Source organism: Paralichthys olivaceus, chromosome 17 (genome assembly GCF_024713975.1).
Source record: "Paralichthys olivaceus isolate ysfri-2021 chromosome 17, ASM2471397v2, whole genome shotgun sequence".
NCBI lineage: Eukaryota > Metazoa > Chordata > Actinopteri > Pleuronectiformes > Paralichthyidae > Paralichthys > Paralichthys olivaceus.
Window position 1 is genome coordinate 2,822,004 of NC_091109.1, and position 20,474 is coordinate 2,842,477.

Sequence of the window (20,474 nt, forward strand, 5' to 3'; positions counted from 1 at the left end):
TTGCTAGTGGTGATATACTTGAGACATTTGTCATCTTTCAGACCAAGGACAAGATGTGCGACATCATCGACACCACGTACCTCTACCCCTTCACCACCACTGTTGTCGCCAAAACAACGTCCAGGAGCAGCGAGACCACTGCAGGCCGAGACAGACCCTCCACCACCCACCCTCCCACCAGTGTCCCCACCGAAGGTAAAGTAGAGAGCGGAGCTGGAACAACGCCAAGGTGCACAGTGTGTCAGAGCCCAGAGCTTTCTTTAAACTACTAATGGACACTCTGCGCTGGCAGAATGCTAAATGAAGTGACTTTGCTGTAACTGTTCTTTATTGGTATTGATGCGTTTCCTCTTTTATAACGTGAACAAGACACTTGTCTCTTTTGGAGAGAGCGTCTCTCCAGCTCTCTCCACTTAAGATAAAAAAGAAATGATTCCAGATGGCAGCCAGCGGAGCAAAGTGCAGCAGCTGTGTTTGTACCCACTTTTAAACAACGCAGATTGAATCAGGACACATCTTACCGGTCCAGAATAGATGCACCCACGCAAACCTGTGATCACGTCGCTTGGCTCTGCTCAAAAGTGCCAACTGCTGTATGTAAAACAAAAACTCTGAATCCCTCCAAGTCTGACCAGAAAACTTCAAGAAAAACACATGTTTTCGACCAAACTTTTACAGTAGATATGTATCCAGAGATAAAATACCTCATGTGTCAGTCCTGATGTGCTTCGATCCCTTCTTCTTCGTCGTTTCTCTTCCTCACACAGCAGAGGTCTGGCAGGTCGTGCCCTTTTGATATTGCGGCGTAAAGTCTGAAGCACATGATTCACTGCACCCCAGCGGGAGACTAACCCCGGACCATACTGCAGCATAATCTCAGCATCATCTGATGCAAATCCTCTTTGAACAGGAGCAGACGGAATGCTTCTGCTGATGATAGGAAAACGACCAAGGTGTCCTCTAAAGTTTGTTTACTTGCATTTCTTTTTTTTTCTCTGTCTCCGAAGAAGTGAAAGTTACAAGCGGGCTGAATTTATTGCGCCCATTTTCACCTCAATTGACTTTTGATGGCTTTTTGCGAACAGTTTTTGAGTCAATGGGCAGTTTTTCTGAATCAGCTCCAGATGTGATGCAGTTGAATCAAAAATGAAATGAAGGAACCAGCTAACAACTCCGATAACGTTTATGTCACTGTGTGTCAACTGTAGACTGTGCATAAAGATGGATGACATGACTGCTCCCCCAAAGTGAAGCCAAACATCTTTATCGCCAGCTGATGGCTGGCTGCAGTGCATGTTATAAATCCTTCCTCCATGTTAGTGGATGGGTCATAGACCAGACTACACATTCAAGTTATGAAACCCACAATTCAATTCTCTTACTATTAAATCTCAGGTTACTTTCAAAATAATTAATTCCATAAAAATGTTCCTGAAAATGTGATTTGTAAAGAGACTCTTTTGTGCAGAGTTGCTGTGTCTGCTCCACAATGCTTCCATCTCCATTGTTGAGCTTTTTAAAGCCTCCTACGTTCAGGCCTTGGTCATCCATTATTTCATTTTCATAAAATGTATTTACTTCCCGTCACTAACTGAGGCAGGAGCCAGCATTTTCTCTAATGCATCTCCATCGCGGGGGCGTTGTGTTTAAATGGACACTCCATCACAGCTGGGTTTCTCGGTGGACCGCTGTGATGAGGACGGATGCAGTGAGTTTGGAGAGGGCTGTGAAAGCTGTCCAGCTGTGAGGCAAAACACGACAAGTCGTCTTACACATCAAACCAGGGTGTGGTGCGAGGAATAAAATGTCTTTGGTGTGTGTGTGGAGGAGATCTAGGGGTCACACCGTGGTATTTGTTGGGTAGCCGACACCGAGAAGCTCCTGACTGTTGACACGTACAGAGGATCAGTTTTCATTCAGCGGTATCTTCAGCTGCAGGGGTCAAAGGTCAGGTTAGAGTGCAAGCTGGGTGGCTCATGCTGTTGACGTCAACCTGCAGCTGGATGGAAAATAAAGTTATCGAGACAAGAAAAGAAAAATGTATCTGTGTGGGTGTTTGGGTGTGGAAACTTATGATCTCATTTTGGATAAGTTCTGCAATAAATCTTGTAAATGATAATGTTTAGTTTGTGAATTTCGGTAAAATGAGTTTTAATATTGGCAAATATAAATGCAGATAACAGGATGTCAGTGAAAGGCTCATATAGGTCAACCAATAATTGTTTTTAACGATTAGATACAGAAAATTAGGGACTTAAGGTGGATTTTATTATTTCTAGTATAAACCTAAATACAGATATTTCTGTGAAATCAGGTACAGAAATGCTTCTTTTCCTTGAACATAAATTATGGCCCTAACTCTACTGTGTGATTGACTAACTTTTATGACTCACTTAATGATTCGTTCAGACCAAAAATGTGTCTGCATTTCCTCTTTTGTAAAGCGAAATAGAAATAAATCATTCAGTGAAATCTATCTGTGTGTATGTGCTGAATTTGCATAATGTGAATCCTATGGCGTGTGTAAACGCCCGCTACCCTTCGAGAAGTGGGTCACACCATATTTCCATATTTCACACGTATAGTTAACCCCAGACTCCTCGAGTGTGTTGAATTATGTATCCCACACTATTATATTCAAAGCATGAATTTTTAATCAGATTGTAAGTATAGTAAATTAAATGTTGAAAGGAAGATGGTTTACTAATGAAAGAAGCTTAATCTCATTATGGGACCTTCAGGGGATTGTTTATTTAGTCAGACCGTCGAAAAACAAACTACAAAGAGAAATATTGATCACTGTGTCTGACGCTCGTGTCTGTTTCTGTCTTTGTCTCCGCAGATGATACGAAGATCGCTCTGCATCTCCGAGACAACCAGGGTAGGTCCGTGTGTGTGTGTTTTGTTTGCATCATTAAGGTCCCTGATTGTGTTTTGATCTTTTTGGTTCAATCAGCTGATAAACTTTATCCAGCAGTCGGCTATTACGCTTCCTTTACTTTGTTTTGAATGTTTTTATTAAAGACACAAAGATACTGAAGACTCATGTAAATAAGTTCTTATCATTAAGACACTTTTATTCTTGTAAGAAAAGAAGTTAACATTAATATTCCCTATGTATCAAACTGTTTTTCAACACATACTTTATTTCCTTATTTAATGTCAAAACGACATTTGACGTTGACGGGACGCAGTGAGAAATGCACGTGAGGTGATTACAGCTGAATTGAACCACCTTCACTCAAGAGGTGTCTTCTCCGCACCCCCGATCTGCAGCCTCCATTTCTAAAGAGGCTGAGTTATACTGTAGGTCCACTCAGTTTCTATTGTTGACCTCCTAAAACCCATTATAGCAAAGTAAGAGAATAGCTGAGCACAGCTGTGGAGCTGAAAAAGAAAAGTTTGGCTGCATTTCCACTGCTCTCATTTGTCCTCTCCAAAAAAAAAATCCTCTAATGCATTTTATTGCTGTCGAAGAGCTCTGCTGTCCATTAGTGTTAACCCAGTCTCCTCAGGCTTGAACAGTCATAAGGACAAAGCTGGTGGAGACAAATTCAGGACATTTTTCAGAGGACGTGTCAAATTTCATCAGCCCACTATGCCCCAGTGATATTTTGAGTGCTGTGTCTTATCCCTCATAAGATTCCAGATTAAACGGTCTCGGCGGTCTGAGCTCCTCCAGGGGTCTACAGAGACCTCCCCCTGGTTGTTTAGTTGCCAGGCTGCTGACTCCTTATTGTCTCTGTATCTCCGCTGTGTTTCATCGTGTCCCCCCCCCCGCTAACCTACGAACGCCACAGACTTAACAGCGTGTCACATTGTTTGTGCTTCCAGCTGCCCGAGAGATGACTCATGGTCTCTGTAGCTCTGACATATAAACACAGGAAAAATGTCTTTCTGAGAAAAATAAATAAAAATAACCCTCCTCAGACTTTGAGCATGAGGAATACACACAACAAAGAAAATGTCACTGTGTCCTTCTCTCTGTTGTTCAAGTTGTTTTTCTCTGAAAAGTACGACTGAGTTTCCATCTACACCACCTGTCCATCAGGGGTTGTGGGGTTGGGGGCTGGAGCCAATCCCAGCTTTTTCAACCTGAGATATCTGTGTTCTTTGTTGTTTTTCCACTTCTGGGTCCATTGCATGTTAGAAACTTAATTCTCTGGACATTTTACTGATGGGGATGGAAGGAAAAGTTCCTGGAATCGTCTGGAGCAACTGACTCGGACATTTGCAAACAGCCCCTTCAGATAATTTCAGGGAAATATCTGGAGTTCATTGCAAGTCTGAAAGCAGCAGTTCAGAAACAACCATTCCCACTTGAGGTCAATTAAGAGTTTACAATTAAGCAGGGGGAAGCCAGACTACCAGGGGAAAACCCTCTCAGACATGGGAGTCTAACCAGGAACCATCTTATTGTGGGTGCTAACCACTGCACCCCCGAGCCGCCTTGTAATCAGTTCATTTTGAGTTGAGTCTACAAGTGACGTTCCAGCAGTAAATCATTCATATATTGAACTTTTTAGATTTCTAGTGAACCACACGCAGTGGACAGGTTATATTACCACTCGGTTATTGTCTGTGTTAAATAATCAATAGAGACAGGGACCGGGGGGGCTTCAGCTGCCAATTAAACACAGGAGGAGTCTGGGGAGAGGTTAGAATCTGCAGCCTGATGAATGGATCTGAGCAGAATCCACGGTGTTGGTATCAAAATAACTTTATTACTTCTCCTCTGCTGTGATCAGGGAGGTGTCCACACTGTGGACACTTTCTCTTTGTAGTTTTATTCTCTATCGCAGGTGAAATTGTTTTTCCCGTGAAACCCTGTCTCCATAGATGTAAACAGAGATCACCCACAGGTTACAGGACACTCTTATCACCTTCGAAAGAACTCAACAACACCTGCCTGGTGGCTCCAGCTCTCTGGAGCTGAGAAAGTGCTTTAAAAAGACGAGTGTTGACTTCCAAGGCGCGCTGAAGGACGGGCTTATTATGCAGTCGCTACATACAGCCTCTTCAGTTAGCACCGCCATGACTGGAGGCTAGGATAGGACTCTGGATCAGCGTCTATAGGCCGGCTTCCTGCTCCTATCAGGACCATACGCTGCTAACCTTGGCGTGGGATTACCTCTTCTGCGAGAGAGGAGAACTGCGCATGAATACACAAACAGGAGAGAGCTAAAGACTCCATTTAAATCTAAACCTTGAATCTGTTCTCAAATTGAAGGAATTCACCTGATTTAAGACATAATAACCCTTTTACATCCAGTGACAATGAGTGTATATATGTTCCATGGGAGGATTTACAGTAGAAATGTCACTGTTAATGTTTCAAAATCAAATATCTGTCTTGTCAATTTGGTGACATTTAGAAAACTGACAACAATTATCCCCATTTTAAAAAGGAAATAGATGAATTGTGAGTGCCCCCTGCTGGTTAAAAAAGAAACTGCATTTTTTAAAAGCAAATAACCCAGTATTAAAGCAGGATGTATGACATTATATATCTCACGTCATGTCATTTTTCTAAATTCTTCAGCTGACAGCGCTGTGGGCAGGATGCCTGGTACACACCCTCTGCACACCGGTCTGATCCTCGGTATCCTGATGGTGATGCTCGTCATGATTGCTGGTGTCCTGATCACCGTCTACATCTACCATCACCCCACCTCCGCCGCCAGCCTCTTCCTCATTGAGGTGCGTAGCGACATGTCCATGTGAAATGATGGGTTTGAGAACTGTGGCTGTTCTGGTGATTTTATTCTTGTCACCTTCTCTTACCAAGGTCAGGGATGAAATTTCAGTGTCAGATATGTCACCAGACATATCGACAGAGGTGACGCTCGGCTATCACCTTTAACCTTGATGACACTCTGACCTTTATTGCAGTTATTGACCTACCTAACACTCCTCCTGTCCACTCTTGCAGAGACGCCCGAGCAGGTGGCCAGCCATGAAGTTCCGCCGGGGGTCAGGTCACCCTGCCTACGCGGAGGTGGAGCCGGTGGGCCAGGAGAAGGACGGCTTCATTGAGTCCGAGCAGTGCTGAGGGAGGAGGGGGTGTCCGCATCCCTGCATCCTCCCCCTCCCCTCCTCCCGTGCCGGCCCTCCTCACCAGGACCCTCCAGGATGAGCTCTGAGTGGACTCGTTTAAACTTGACGTACCGGCCCATTGAGCGCTAGATGAGACGGGATGCAGCAGCCGCTAATACGGGCAAGCGAGAAAACCATGAAAGCCGACCGAGACAGACGTATTGCTTGGAACCGACAGAGGGAGGGAACAGTGTCGAGGGTTTCTACGGCTGCTGTCACGTTGCCATGGAGGGATTGTACAGCCTGACTGCTGCTGGTGTGTGGATGAGGGGGGGAGCAGGGTGAATTATACAATATATATATTTTCTGAAACAATATGTGAACAGAGATTTCCACTTTATTGTCGGTGGGGTTATACAGTATAGGCCTTTGTATATCCATCAGGTTTTCACCTTTTCTTTTCTTCTCTCAGTCGGTTGTTTTCACAGGGGTTGGCACATGTATCTATATAGACCGTCGGTATTGATTTTCAATACAATAGCAGGCGTAATTGACTTTTCCAGAGGCTGCGTGGCGTGACACGAGATGAACTCCCGTCAGAGCGAGGCTCTGAGCAGTGAAAGTGTTTGTGATGTTTGGCTGGTTTCATTTTCTGAAAATGAAGTGTAAGATCTTTTTTGTTTTGTTCACTGAGAATATATCAGTGGGGGGGTTTTGAGTGGGTGATGGGCACGCTCTTTCCTTCTCTCTATTTCGATTGGTTGTTTGATTCCTTTTGTCATTGATACCATTTTAGTTTAGCGTTTTGTTTTTTTTCATTACTGCCGTGCCATTTTCTTTCCCTGATGAGGGTTTGCACATTTTTTCCCATGCACATTTTTTTTTCTCATTTGACTTGTGGTACTAATGCAAAATTGCAAGACAGGCGCTTGTGAGTGTGAATATATTTTCTAAAGTGTATGTGTGTGTGTGTGTGTGTGTGTGAGTGAATGCAAAAGAGAGCAGTTTACACAAGAGACTGGATATCCACCTGCTTTACGGGTGCGTATGTTTGAGCTGGCTCTGCACACTTGATTCTTCTTGATTTGAATCTTAAGTACCTGGATACAGTGGAGTTTTTCTTGATTTTTCTTTTTTACAGTGTAGTTTCCTTTTACAAGTATGTTGCCAGCATAACCAGTTGTGTCCATGTTTAACAATCATGAGCAACTCATCAATACAACACATACATGTACATACCAAGGCCAAAACATTTGCAGATTCAGGTAATCCATGGCAAACATTTGTAGAATAGCAGTAATAGTACTGAAGAACTTTATTTTTTATGAGTGGCCTTTTTTTCTGTACTTTTTTTACCTAAATGTGAATATTGTTCCAATCGTTTCTATCACCGATCAAAACACGAGGCTTCTGACTGAGCAAATTCAAACTCATTTCTACTGTTAAACATTATTTTTAAGACAAAATCATGTTTTACACCAATGATTGTAGACTCCTTTTACCGACGCCATCGATATCCTGGAATCCTACTGAAAAATTAAACGTGCAATATCACCCCTGTTCAGTTTGACACTGAAAATGCACCTGGATATTTTTTTATTTTATTCTATTTGTCACCATCACATTGAGACCAAAGACTAATCAGCATCTGAGCGTGTTTTATTTTCAAATATTTACCTCAGTCTCCCCTCGGCTCCACCTCATTACCCAGAGTACCACACACATCACACAGCTCAGTCGGTGGTAAACAGTTTTTTCTGCCATTTGCATTGTTGTTCCTCTAAAACCCTCCCACTAACAGTTATCCTCCAATCAGCTTTGGAGTGCGTCATCAGTTACGACTGTTACACAGCTTGTTGAGTCTCTAAAATACAATTAACCTGAAACATTTAACAAATATTTTAAAACACTTTCAAATGTCCGTGCTGTGTTTTCAGAATCCATTCAGAATGTGGAGTTATTCCTGTTTTCCAAACTGCACCTCTGTTTTAATTAAAACAAAAATGGTGGCTACCTGCACATAGGTGGGGAATGTTGTAAACCACACACGTGATGTACGTTAGAGAACAGAAAGCTTGACAAGCATAGCAACAGTAACCAAGGAGGCGTGGCTTAGCTGGAGGCGTGGCTTAGCTGGAGGCTGACGCAGCCTCCCATCAGATGATGTAAATGCTATGAGAGCATTTAATTCTCGCTACACACCCAAAGATACACAAGCGCCACAATGTCTGAATACCAAATCAATGACTCACTGGCTGTGTTCATTCATCAAACCTACCCCTCTGTCATAACTCTCACTGGTGTCGGCCTGAGAGGACAAACCTCTGCTTTTTAAACCATATATTTTATGACTCCTCATAACTTCCTGCAGCGTCCAGGAGAGAACTGATGGTTGAATTTATCAGGCCACTGCCTACAGATATTTTTTAAAGGAGACATATGATGCTTTTTTAGTGTTTCTTTCCTCCGGTGGGTTATATAGGTTTTTTTTCTTTTTGTGAATGTGAAAGTTCTACAAAGTTTTAAAAGCCTAAGTTTTTGGTAAAGGGAGCTGCTCTGTCCCACAGAAAACACTGAAGCTCCTGAAACGCTGCGACAGTAGTTCGGCCAATACTTCCACATCGTCATGACGTCAAGTGAAATACCGATACCCCATATTTGCGTAATATACATCTAGCAGCTTATTTGCCATGTCCCCTGACAAAGTTGACCAATCAGAGCAGACTGGGATGTATGGGGAGGGGGCCTTAAAGAGACAGGAGCTAAAACCAAGTGTTTCAGACAGAGGCTGAAGAGAGGAGCTGCAGAAATGTGACCTGAACATTAGAGCATGTAAACCTTTTCAAGAAAAAACCCGAATATGCACAAAATGTCTCCTTTAAAATATTGTCAGATTTAATCCATGAGAAGAAATGCTCTCTGCAGATGCTCGGGACATCTGTTTGTTTTTCGCTGCCACCTGAAGCTTCAAGTGTGATTCTCACCACTCTAAAGGTGCAGGCAGAGAATGTGGCGGACGATGTAACGAGTCTTGTTCAAAACCATTTACGATCACGCAGCAGGTCGTCTAGCAGCAGAAACCTTCACTCGACTAATTGCTTCTACTCCCACTTTCCTAACATGTCGTTTAGATGATGACGAGTGCTGTTGTTGCCATGGGTAACTGCTGTGTGCTGTTCTTCATCCTCAGACTCATGGGTTGGATTGAATGACGATTGCCCGAGCTGAATGTGAAGAGCTCAGTGTGAAGAAATGAGATTATTTTTCCTTCTGGCTTTGTTTTTTATATGTTATCATGGCGATCCACAGCACACAATAAAACCACACAGTATCATGGCTGTCTGTAATTTCTGTAACTACTGTTGTTTGATTACATTTAAGATAATAAACAATGTTGTTAAAAAGTCACAACTGTGTAAAAATGCTTGTGTCACACAAATTATGGACTTTTATTTCTCTTTCTCGAACTTTAGATAGTATTTGTGGATGGTATGAGCACTTTGAAAAAGAGAAATAATCTCCTCTGCTCAGTTAATCATGCATGCACTGAAAATATAACGGGGTAACAATGAACATCTGGAAAAGTGAAATGCATTATTGAGGCTTAAATGCCACCACAATATATTTGAATCCAATTTTTGGTTCTGGTGGTTTGCAGGTGCTGGATATCCACTACAAAAATCATACCGAGCTTTTTGGTCTATTTTACTCACATGAACATCATCTTGTATTGAGGACTTGGAAAATGTTTAGTGAAGTTCTAAAGTGAAAAGTAGAATCATTTACTTATTTACTTCTACATGAACGGATCTCTTTTTGCAACCAGAAGTTTCCCTTTGTTGGTTTTTCATGAGAATACTTGTTTTAAGCATTTCTGCATTGGATTATCTTTCTGGATGTAGAGTCTTTGTCTTTGTCCATTTTTATTTACAGTCTATGGCTCCTAGACTGCAGGCAAAGCAGGAAATTGTCATGAGCAGCTTCATAATCTGGAAGTCGGTTTGGTTCGATGTAGGGACCCTGAAGTCCCCTTTGCCTAGGGCCCCCAAGGTCACTAGAGACGGCCCTGATGATCTGTATCAGGGCTGATAGGGAGCATAGCTGTCTTGTTTACATGAAATCCCTGGATCAGGTAGATAGTGGAGCTGCTTTTCCCTGACGATGGAGGATAAGAGCTCCACAGCTGAACCAAGAGAAAGCTGAGTAAACAAGATGGTGAAGGAGAGATGGAGCAGAGCTCAGCAAACTGGGCGGAAAAAAAAGAAAGAAAGGCGTGACGGAGGAATGAGGAAGGAGGGATGGATTCTGACTGAGCCGGGCAGAGCTTTCAGACCTCGATACTGATCAAGAGACAAAACTGGTTGAGTAGCATGAAGGACAAAGAGAGAATGGAACTTCTGTAATGTTTGGGACTGAGTTTAAAACTCAGGAAGTAATGAAGTGAAATACAACCACAGCACATTTAGTCTATAAACAATAATAAGTGGGTGTTAATCGCTGCACACTGAGCTGGTACATTCACAAATCAACTTAATGAATATATTGTAGAGAAGGTCATACCAGTGATGTGAGTCATGCTGCTGCTGTAAACAGAACATCCTCTCTGAGACCTGATGTCTTACTGCCACATAGTGGTCAAACACCAGAATGTCACAACTGCAGGAAACAAATGAGATGATTCATATATTTAGTTTTTGCTTCTTTATTTTATTAATAATTGCTTTGAAATGCAAATGTGAGGATTTAATTATTTATTTTGTTGTCAAATATGATAATTTCAATACAAATCTTGTGCCAAGGCTCTAAGAAATTATATATATGGGCATTTTTCATGTTTCTACATATATAATAAATGATTAATAAATCAATCAAGAAAACAATCAGGAGATTAAGGGGTTATAAAAAAAATCCAAGTGAGATTTATAGTGGTCTAACCTATTTAAAACTATTATTGTGAACCTATTAAAACTTAGTTTAACAAATAAAGTCAATTATTAAGACAGGAAATCTTCATTTGCCAAGTATTCAAAGAACAGGCTCAATTCACAGTGGATCAAAATATACATTTATTTGGAGCTGTCAGAAGGAAATAACAAATGCAGCATTTAGTGAAATAAAGCCAGTTCATTTTCCATCACAGATCTACAACATTTCGGCAAATAAGACGCGTTACAGGCCAACAAACCAGACGGCAAAGGCCCAGAGAGGTTACTGGGCCTCGCTCATGAATTTCCGAGGAGTAACTTGATTCTCGTGCTGGACTCAGAAGACGTGGCACAAGAGGAAGACAAAACAGGATCCATGCTTCAGGAAAAAAGGTTTTAGAAGAAACTAAATCACCACTGCAAACAACACAAATACAAAGATGGCTGTATTAGGTTGCATGTCTCAGAGCAGTTATGTGTCAGCGTCTCAAATACAATACATGTCGGCCATATCCTGACCTGCTTTTTTGACTTTGTTCATCCAGATTTTTATCTTTATATATCAAATTATTCTTTATTTTTGGTCCAATGCTGCAAAGTGACAACAATCCAAATACAGTCTGACCTACATGTGTGGCTGTGTTTGTGAATGTAATTATTCAGAGCAGTTTCTCATTGAAGTGTTTAAATCAACCCGATGAATCGAAAATAAAATGTCAGTAATGAGGGAACAGCAGGTTAGTTTCCTTTCTGATATTTCTGTATCAAATGTCAACACACAGCAGTATTTACCCACACTAGGTGAAACAGTCATAGTACATACATTGATAACCACTTTTTCTGTGTTGTGAATATAAATACATTTCCACAAAAGACTAACAGCTGCTTTTAAGGAGCAGATCTATGATATCTACAGGGTTCCTAGAATAAAAAGGCTTTTAAGTCAGTTGTTGACTCTCAGAGCTTTGCTAATATTTTACCCCAGGGGGTTAAACAATCCAGATTCGATTGTTCAAGTGAAAGGCAGTGGATCTAAGTCCTGAGAGACATTTGTGATATTTACAAAGAACAAACGATTTAAGGCACATATTTCCCACCAGGACCTGTGGATCTCAGTCACTCCAGTTAACTAAAATGGAAACTATCGGAGTATTCAGGAAAAGAAATAGGAGAAATATTATCAGATATATTATGTGAACTGATCTGTAGTCGAGGGATATGGAAGGCAAGGATTCAACACTGTGTACTCTGCTTTTGCTCTGTGATGCAGGTGCTATGTGGGTCCCATATGAACATACACACAGGCTGGTTAGAGGCCCAACAAAAGGCAGGACTGGAGACATGCAACTGGGTCACACAACCATGGTTTACTACAGTTACCTTCTCCTGTTTTGTCAAATATGCTGCTTTGCCGTCGGTACAGTGAGGCAGACGCTCTGCTTAAGTCTGGTAAACCAAGATTCAGTGACCATTGTTACTGTACTGAGCCTCAGAAACTCCTCGTGCAATGTTGGAGTGTGTCCGGAGCAGCTGACTGTTCTCTGTCAGGAGGACTAAATTAAACATTGTAAAGCTACATTGACACATGGTTCACCTGGATTTCATCAAGTCAAGGCTTTTAACCTGAATATTCCACTGATTGAATACAAATTAAGAGCCTCAGGTTGACATCCTCGGACATATTCCTCTGCCACAAAGTGATATAAACATCTGAAACATACATTTTTCAAAAAAAAAATCACAACTTTATGGCAACAGACAAAAATCAGTAATTGCTCAATTTCATAACTGTCCACTGAGAGTGCAATGACGTGTAGCATAAGAAAATAATTGCAGTTTGGTCAAAACAAATAGGAATCATAATAAAAGCCACACCCTCAACAGTCATGAACAGAATATTACAGAAACAATTTTAACAGTGCAGTTCTGCCACTGGTCTTCACCATGACTCAGGAGTGCACACAATGATGGTGGTTACCCACTGTACGCAACAGCCTGTACTTCCTTAGTCCCATCACACAACCACCAGGACATTATTACAAACCAACAAACATCCCTCACACTAACAAATCTTTTTTTCATCATTACACAACTGGGGAGTATAAATATATGGACAGCTTTAGAAAAGGGCTCTTATGTTGAAAAGGCCTCCAGCATCATCACAATGAGAAGATGCAGCGTCCCAAAGAATGCACGCGACTAAAACACATGCTAACATGTCAGATTTTTAAAAATAACTTAAATAAATCACATTGGTTTGTACATTCAGTAACATTTCAGCCAATTACCCTTTCCTGTCTCGTCAAATACGCAGCTTTGTCGTCAGCGCAGTGAAGCAAAGGCTCCGTGAGTCGTGGTTTAGAGGGTCCATCAGCCGGGAGAATGTGGTTAATCTAGAATTAGACACAGTGCGTTATTAATAGGGCTCTGTCATACATGCATTTAGCTAAAGTACTGTGACATCACTCATGGAGCAGTGTGAGAAAGGAAGGGATGACGCTTTGTTTTTTTTCTTGGTGTGTCTTCTTTGGGTTGCTATGGAGACAGGAGCAGGAAACGGCAAGCTGACAGATTCAAGGGTGCAACGACAATGTTTGGAAAGAAGCTGATAAATCTCATGTGTATCAGCCTGGAACACAAAACTAAATACATCTACGTTAAAAGGCCCCATCAAATGACATGTTTACTTCCCTAAAGAAGCAATAATCATTATATCTATAACACCGGACTAAATGTGAAAGGGATGAGTCATGCTCAGAGGGAATTATCACCTGACCTGTCCATTAGCGCACCGTTTTGGTTTTATGACCCACAGCTTTAATGTTATGGTTCACGCTCACACCTTTCACTGAGTTGTTTACAGCAGCAGGCAGCTGTTTCCATTAGAAACCTACTGTTAATGAACACACTGTTCACCATAGAGACCGACAACAGCGCAGAAGCAGAGTGAATATTGACCAGAAGCTAAATCTTGTGAAAATATGTGACAATTAGCTGATAAGTTTGCCGTATCAACCTCAAAGGTGATAATATGTCTGTGTTGTTTTCAGATCTTGTTACCGCCGCCTCAAAGGAGCTAAAACAATCAGCTGTTGCAGGTTTAATGTGACGTACTGACTGTTGAAACAGGACGTTGTGTAGGGCGATAAGGCAACGCACCGATGAATCACTGAATATTAGAGTTTAGAGTACTTTAAATTCCAGGATTTTGAAGTCTTGTGAAGACTCGTGTTCATTTCACAGTGTCTTTAATTATCAGAAATGTCCTGAAAGAAACTCAAAACATGTAAAACGTCATTGTGAGCCAAGATACACACAAACATGCTGGAGTTGGCTTAATTTCTGGTTTTGCTTCTGTGGTCCATTGTTGGAGCTCGAACCGGTTTGATTTTTAATTAGTCAATATGACCACTTCTGAAAAATAAAAACAGCCAACATCAGCAAACTGCGCCAATGGTGTCACAGCTCTGAATCCAACTCGTATTGTGTAAGTACTTGAAGGAGATCACATTTCAGTGGAGGGATGAGGAAGATGATTTCATGTATCTGCTTAACAGGAAGTTCAAGTATTTTTTGGGGAACAGACAAGAGGAGACATGTTAGACTAAGTCTCATAGAAAATAAAAACTGTGCCAACCTGGCAACATGTCAGGCCTCAATTGTTGCTGATTTGGGTGCAGCTTATTTTGTGTTTAATGGTGGTTTGCAAATCAGTTTTGAGGTGTATTACCGCCACCAAGTGGAGATATGAAACCAATTTGAACATTTTAACACCAACGCATCCCTTTACATCACTCACTGGAAACTGGATCCACCTCCATGGCTTTGGACAATCCCAGTCCAGAGTTCTGTTTGGGTCTCGCCCCCAGCTCCCGCACGTCCCTGGCTGGGTTCTGGTTCTCCTCCAGTGGTTTCTTCTCTTTCTCCGCCTCCTCTTGGCTGTAGTGCTCCCCTTCCTCTGCCACCAACTTCTCCACCTTCTCTAGCAGGCGTCCTACCTGCGGATGCTCCCCGTATATGCAGTTGTTTATGACAAAGTACCTTCGCTTACACTTTTCCAGCACCCACTGCAGATCCTTGCCCTCCCTGCGAATGTACCTCTCGATTGAAATGTTCCTTAACAACTCTGCCCACGTGAAAACCACAATCGTATGTTTCCACACATGCTCCCCGAAGAGGCTCACGTGCTCCTCGATGCGTGCACGGTCCACCTCTGTGAACATGCCTACGGGGATGACGAGCAGGAAGGCATGTGGACCTGGAGGCGACAGAGATGCTCCTCTTACTAGCTCCTGTTTATAGGAGGGGGGGGTGTCCTGCGCAGAGAACCACCCTGGAGTGTCCACCACAATCACCTGCCGCCCCTCCACCTCAGTCTGCCTCTTCACACAGAACTCCGCCGCTCGCTCCAGGCGAAATTCCTCTCGGCCTATGATGGTATTACCCGTCAGGCTCTTTCCCGGCCATCTCCAGCCCAGCACCACCAGTCGAACCTCAGGGAGGCGGATGGCTGCTTGGGCCGCAGCTGCTTTCTTTTTTGCCTCCTCTTCTGTTCCTGCGGCATTTCCGGCTGAAATTAAATTAAAACAAGTCAGAGTTTGGATGAGACGCAATAGTAACTGTTTCAACAAGCATCAACAACAAAATCTGATAAGGGTTACAAATAATGATATATTTATTTAAATTTTCATTTGTGAAGATTAAACCAATGAATCTTTGTCATTAATTATCTAACTACTTCAGATTTACACCTTTTGATGTGTCTCGTAGCTTTTTTGCCATCACAAAATTCATATTATTCATATCCAGCAATTTCACTTAGTAAAATGATGTCAAATTTAAATAGTAAATGTGGATGAAATTTGTATTAAATATGATTTAAGTGTTCAAACAACTTTACCAAATGTAACTTCTGTCCATCAATTAAAAATATTAATAATCATTTATTTTAATTTGAGACCTTGGCTTCCAAATATGTAGTGGAAAGTAACTACGTACTTATACTTAAGTGCTGAACTTTTAGGAGTACAGTCCACAGGCAAATATTGTACTTTGTAGTATCTTAAGTACTTTAACAGATTGAGATAACATGTTATAACCAATCAATAGATTAAGAAGTGTAATCATGGTTTAATAAACAGTGTTTTATTAGATTCCTCATCACAAGCTGCTCAGCAGAGCAGCAGCAACCTCTCACAGTTATTAACGAACTTAAAGAGGTCAAACCTGTTTCCTAACAATGCGACAGGAACACAAATGTCCCGAAAGTTTCCCTCTGAGGTTTCGTACGTGTGAAACGTGTCACATCCTGCTGGTTTGACATTATGCTAACTTAGCGCTAAGTTTAATAGCAGCAGCAATTAGCCGGATATTACTACCGGCTCCAAACTAAGCTCCGGGTTCGAGAAGACGATGATGTTGCTGTCTCACCGGATGAGTGTCGAGGTCTGGTCGCGTCCATGTTGTGTTTTTATCGCAGGTTAGTGTTTCAGGTGCAGTCGTTCGTGTTCGGGCGGCAGCGGCACTTCTTCCTCTTGGAGAAGTGACAAGCTCCCCGGAACCTCAACGCTTTACAGCTTTACGGATAGATTTCACAATAAAAGCACGGCAAACCGGATGCGAGAAAAGTTCCTGCCAGAGTCGAAAAGTGAGAGTTGAGATCCAAAGTAAAATGATTAGAAACGATCACATGACTTTTCACAATACTACTTGACATTGTGATTACATTTGGGACTCAAGCCCATTTAAAAAATTCTCATAACAATTACTTACATTACTGCCTACGTTTATCTTTATTTGATTGTATATTGTCTTTATCTCTAGTCTTGTATTTTAAGTTTTACTCTTGCACTGAACTTTAAAAAAAAAATACAGCTACCTCTGCTATCTTTCTATCTAATGATTATAAGATTAATGTCACAAAACAGTGACTTGTTTTGCTATTTTAAATGTTGTCAAAGGGAAATCAAAAATCTCACAGTAGGCTTTATAAGTGTTGGTATTCTTACAAGTTAATATCAGTATTTTAGACTCTTATGTTTAAATTTGCTTTTTAAAACAACAAACAATAATAACATAGGACAAGATGGCGAATATCCCTATTCTACAAATTAACTTACCAACCAGTAGCTCTGCATCATTTTAATAGTAAAATAATATTAATAGCAATAGTAGCTGTAGTTATAACAATTAGGCAGTGTTATTATGGGGGTGATTTTATTGTTGAACATTGAAAAGCAATATATTTACAGTGTTTTTGCAACATCCCAGTTTATTTACAATGGTCTGACACACAGTGAAGCATTTTGCTCAATGTGTTAAAAACATCTCAGTCCTCTTTACGTCTTCATTAGGTTTATATAAGCAGGAGATTCTCATGATAGGTACGAATGAAAAATTAAAAGAACAAGAAGCAGTAAAGAAAAGAAAAACATATTAAAGTAAAACATTTGTAGATTCCTTCACTTAAAATTGTCATTTCTTGATGAATATAAGGTGAAAACACCATAAGAAGGTTATAGACCAAATGTCTTTAAAAAATAATATAATTCTCTTCATTTTCCCTAAAAATAAAATAAAAATAAAAATAAATCTTTCCAAAACATATTCTCTATAACTCAAATCAGGCTGGCTTCAGGTACTTAAGTTGCCCACGATGCCAGCATATGCATGTCGTCCTCCTCTTCAACCCTCTTCTTGGTTGCTGTAAAAAAAAAAGTTAACAGTTCACTAACGTTGTCAGATTAAAATGGAACATTCGTCGTGGTAAAGGCTGAAACTTGAGAGTAATATTATTGGGTTATTTTTGCATTGCCTTTATTTTTACTGTTGAAGTTTCTTCACAAAATGATAAAAGGTTATTCAAGCTCACTCATTTTTTATTTAATTAAATAATATTCTATTTAATGCATTAAATCCATGTATATCTTGTAGGTAAAACTCAAACATGTATTTTATATGATAAAGTAAATTTGAAAAAAACATAGTATGTGTTAAATGATGTATTAAATATATTGAGGTTAAAAAAGATGAATGTTTTTGGTTGTACTTACTTGTGCGGTGACCGTGCCATGCTGAAGGCAATTTGGAGCTGGGCACGCTGGGAAGTCCGCCCATACTCTTCATGCTCTCCTCAAGGTCTTCCTGTTCCAGCTCTGCCAGCTCCGCCAGCAGCTCATCCTAACAAAACAAACAAGGTCAACAAAACTTGTCAGGCGCATTTTTTTGTAGAGCAGGAAATGGATTAGCAGACCACACAGATAATACCAAACATAATCTAAAATCTTTAGCCTCAAATTAGTGACAAAGAAAGGCAAAGGGTAGAGGGAGAGGTTGACAGACGAGGTAGGGAAAGTATCAACCTCATCGAATGTCTCGCCGAACGGTCGGGAAATGGCTTCACTGATCTCTTGAGCCACGTCCTGCTGTTCTGTGATGTCCTGCATCATATCATCGATCTTGTCGAGGTCCCTGAAAATTAGCAGGGAGATATTTTAAAACATAACCTTATGAATGAGACTTTATATTTCAGAAAATTCAGATTAGGTCTCTTTGATGGAAAAACACTGTTGTGGTGCTAGCAAGCAACTTCAGATGATCTCTGTGTGCTTTTACTTTCACCACCAGGTTCTTACATGTTCTCGTGAACTTTCTTCATGGCCTTGGTGGCAAAGGACAGATTGTTGAGGACCTCAGTGTTGGTGTGCGAGTTCTCCAGAGCTTCTCTCTGAAACTCGATGGTGGACAGCGTGCCGTCGATCTGAGTGAGCTGCGCTTCCAATCGCTTCTTCCTCTTCAGCGCTTGAAGAGCAGCTGATACACAAAGATTGAAAAAAATCATGCAACAATAGTAATTTTAAGCAATTTCAATCAATAACAATATAACAAAAATGTAATAAATGTGGATTTATGCATTGTACAAGCACAATGAAGACGTATAACACGTAACATGCTGACATTTGTAAAATGTTTGGCTGTTTATCGACTGTTTGCAGATGTGATATATAATATCTTTGAGTTAAGTGTTGGGTGTACTGTACACAAACACTTATGACACATGGTTCCTCCCATGACATTATTTTTATTCTGAGGTGATTCAACGAGCAATGCAGCACTGCAGGGTTTCTCACCAGACAACACACATAATAATATGAACTTTGAGATTATAATGCAGTTCATTTGTTTTATTATCCTGACTTGCTGCTGCTGCTGCTGCTGCATTCAGATCTGAATTTACTCTCTGGAAAACATATTCACCACAAAAACAATGTCGGCCAATACTCTTATAGGAGAGTCAGTATGAAACATCATTTCATATGAGGAAGGAGGTTTGAATCGGATTTTTTCCTTATGAACACTTGAATATTCACTTTGAATTCCCAGTAAACAGTCTAACGCGGCCTGTGGGCCTGACACCTGACTGTGCTGTGCTGTTCTCAGACTAACGCAGAAACATACCTCTCTTGTTCTTCGTGCCATGCTTCTTGGCGACCATGATCTCTTGCTCTATCTTCTTCTCCAGGTAATCTTGTTTCTTGGTCAGCATTTCCTCGGTCTCCCTCAGTCTGTGGATGGCCTCCTGCGGCGTCGGTCCGCCTCTGGACCGGTGTTTGGACCTGGAGGAGCTCGACGAGCTCGAGCTGCTGCCCTTGAACAATTTAGAGATTTTGCTCATTCTGGCGACTTTGAGTCTTTTTTCGCAGGGAACTAAAAGTCCAGACGAGCCGCTCGAGTGTTTTTACGGAGGGTGTGTAGCGACAGAGAGGAATTTCCTGCTCGACGGCTTCTGCGGTTTCAATTTAAAACGAGTCAGAGAATACACCTTTCACCTGCGCCCAGTGACGTCATGACACCTGACGCCCTCTCTTCCTTTTCCGTGATTTTTTTTTTCTTTTGTCTTCCGGTCACTACGTTTGAAATAACACACAATTTTTTCATTTAATTTGATTTCATTAGGCTTATATCAGGTTTATATCGTGACCCTTTATATTGATGAGGCGAACTGAAAACAAAATTTAAAAAATACAAATATACAACTTTAAAATAAAAATAAAAAATAAAATAAACATCTGCATATATTCAGACATTAAAACACATGATTTTTCTTTTTTTTCCACAACAAACTATTATCTTTTAGTGATTTGATTTGAGCTGGACACAATTACACCAAATCAAATTCAGTATTTTATCCCAAACATTTAAAGAGTAGAATAATTTGCTGTTGTGAAAAATTGTTTTTAAAATTAAAAAAGTACAAATATACAACTACACCAAGTCAAATTCAGTCCATCGACCTTTCACTAAACTTATTTTATTTCATTTTATTTTGTTGCTTGACATAAAGGATGTTGTTAAAACTTTAAAAAATGTAAAAGTGAAATGAGAGCGAATTAGAACAAATGTATTACATGAAACATTTTCTAAAGAACAAGTAACACTTTTGCCAGTGACTATTGTAAATTCAAAATGATTTTTTTTTAAAGATAATTTATTAATTTAGAAATAACTGCGGAA

At 40.7% G+C, this 20,474-nt stretch overlaps 3 protein-coding genes across 5 annotated transcripts in view; 1 reads left to right on the forward strand and 2 right to left on the reverse strand.

Annotated features, from left to right (window-relative positions):
• The window catches only part of plxdc2b (plexin domain containing 2b), a 70,185-nt gene extending 60,738 nt beyond the window's left edge, over positions 1-9,447 (forward strand). For both annotated transcript variants that reach the window (XM_020087791.2, XM_020087792.2), the window contains exons 11-14: positions 42-195; positions 2,843-2,881; positions 5,543-5,700; positions 5,933-9,447. In XM_020087791.2, the coding sequence (XP_019943350.1) occupies positions 42-195; positions 2,843-2,881; positions 5,543-5,700; positions 5,933-6,052 (471 nt within the window). In that variant the 3' untranslated portion in view covers positions 6,053-9,447. The remainder of the gene's footprint in view (positions 1-41; positions 196-2,842; positions 2,882-5,542; positions 5,701-5,932) is intronic.
• A 1,631-nt stretch (positions 9,448-11,078) lies between these two features.
• Positions 11,079-16,534, reverse strand: gimap4 (GTPase IMAP family member 4). 2 transcript variants are annotated; one of them, XM_020087824.2, is made up of 3 exons: positions 16,392-16,534; positions 14,761-15,531; positions 11,079-13,354 (listed from the first exon to the last, which is right to left on the reverse strand). In XM_020087824.2, exons 1-3 carry the CDS (start codon positions 16,420-16,422, stop codon positions 13,350-13,352), a joined length of 807 nt encoding a protein of 268 aa, XP_019943383.2. In that variant the 5' UTR covers positions 16,423-16,534; the 3' UTR covers positions 11,079-13,349. The 2 variants fall into 2 exon arrangements, with proteins under 2 accessions (XP_019943383.2, XP_019943382.2); XM_020087823.2 differs by lacking the exon at positions 11,079-13,354 and having other exon boundaries at positions 14,753-15,531.
• A 626-nt stretch (positions 16,535-17,160) lies between these two features.
• chmp4c (charged multivesicular body protein 4C) lies at positions 17,161-19,827 on the reverse strand. Its single transcript, XM_020087330.2, has 5 exons — positions 19,419-19,827; positions 18,596-18,773; positions 18,323-18,431; positions 18,014-18,140; positions 17,161-17,664 (listed from the first exon to the last, which is right to left on the reverse strand). The coding sequence occupies exons 1-5, from the start codon at positions 19,633-19,635 to the stop codon at positions 17,603-17,605; spliced, it is 693 nt and encodes a 230-aa protein (XP_019942889.2). The 5' UTR covers positions 19,636-19,827; the 3' UTR covers positions 17,161-17,602.
• Between the last annotated feature and the right edge of the window lie 647 nt (positions 19,828-20,474).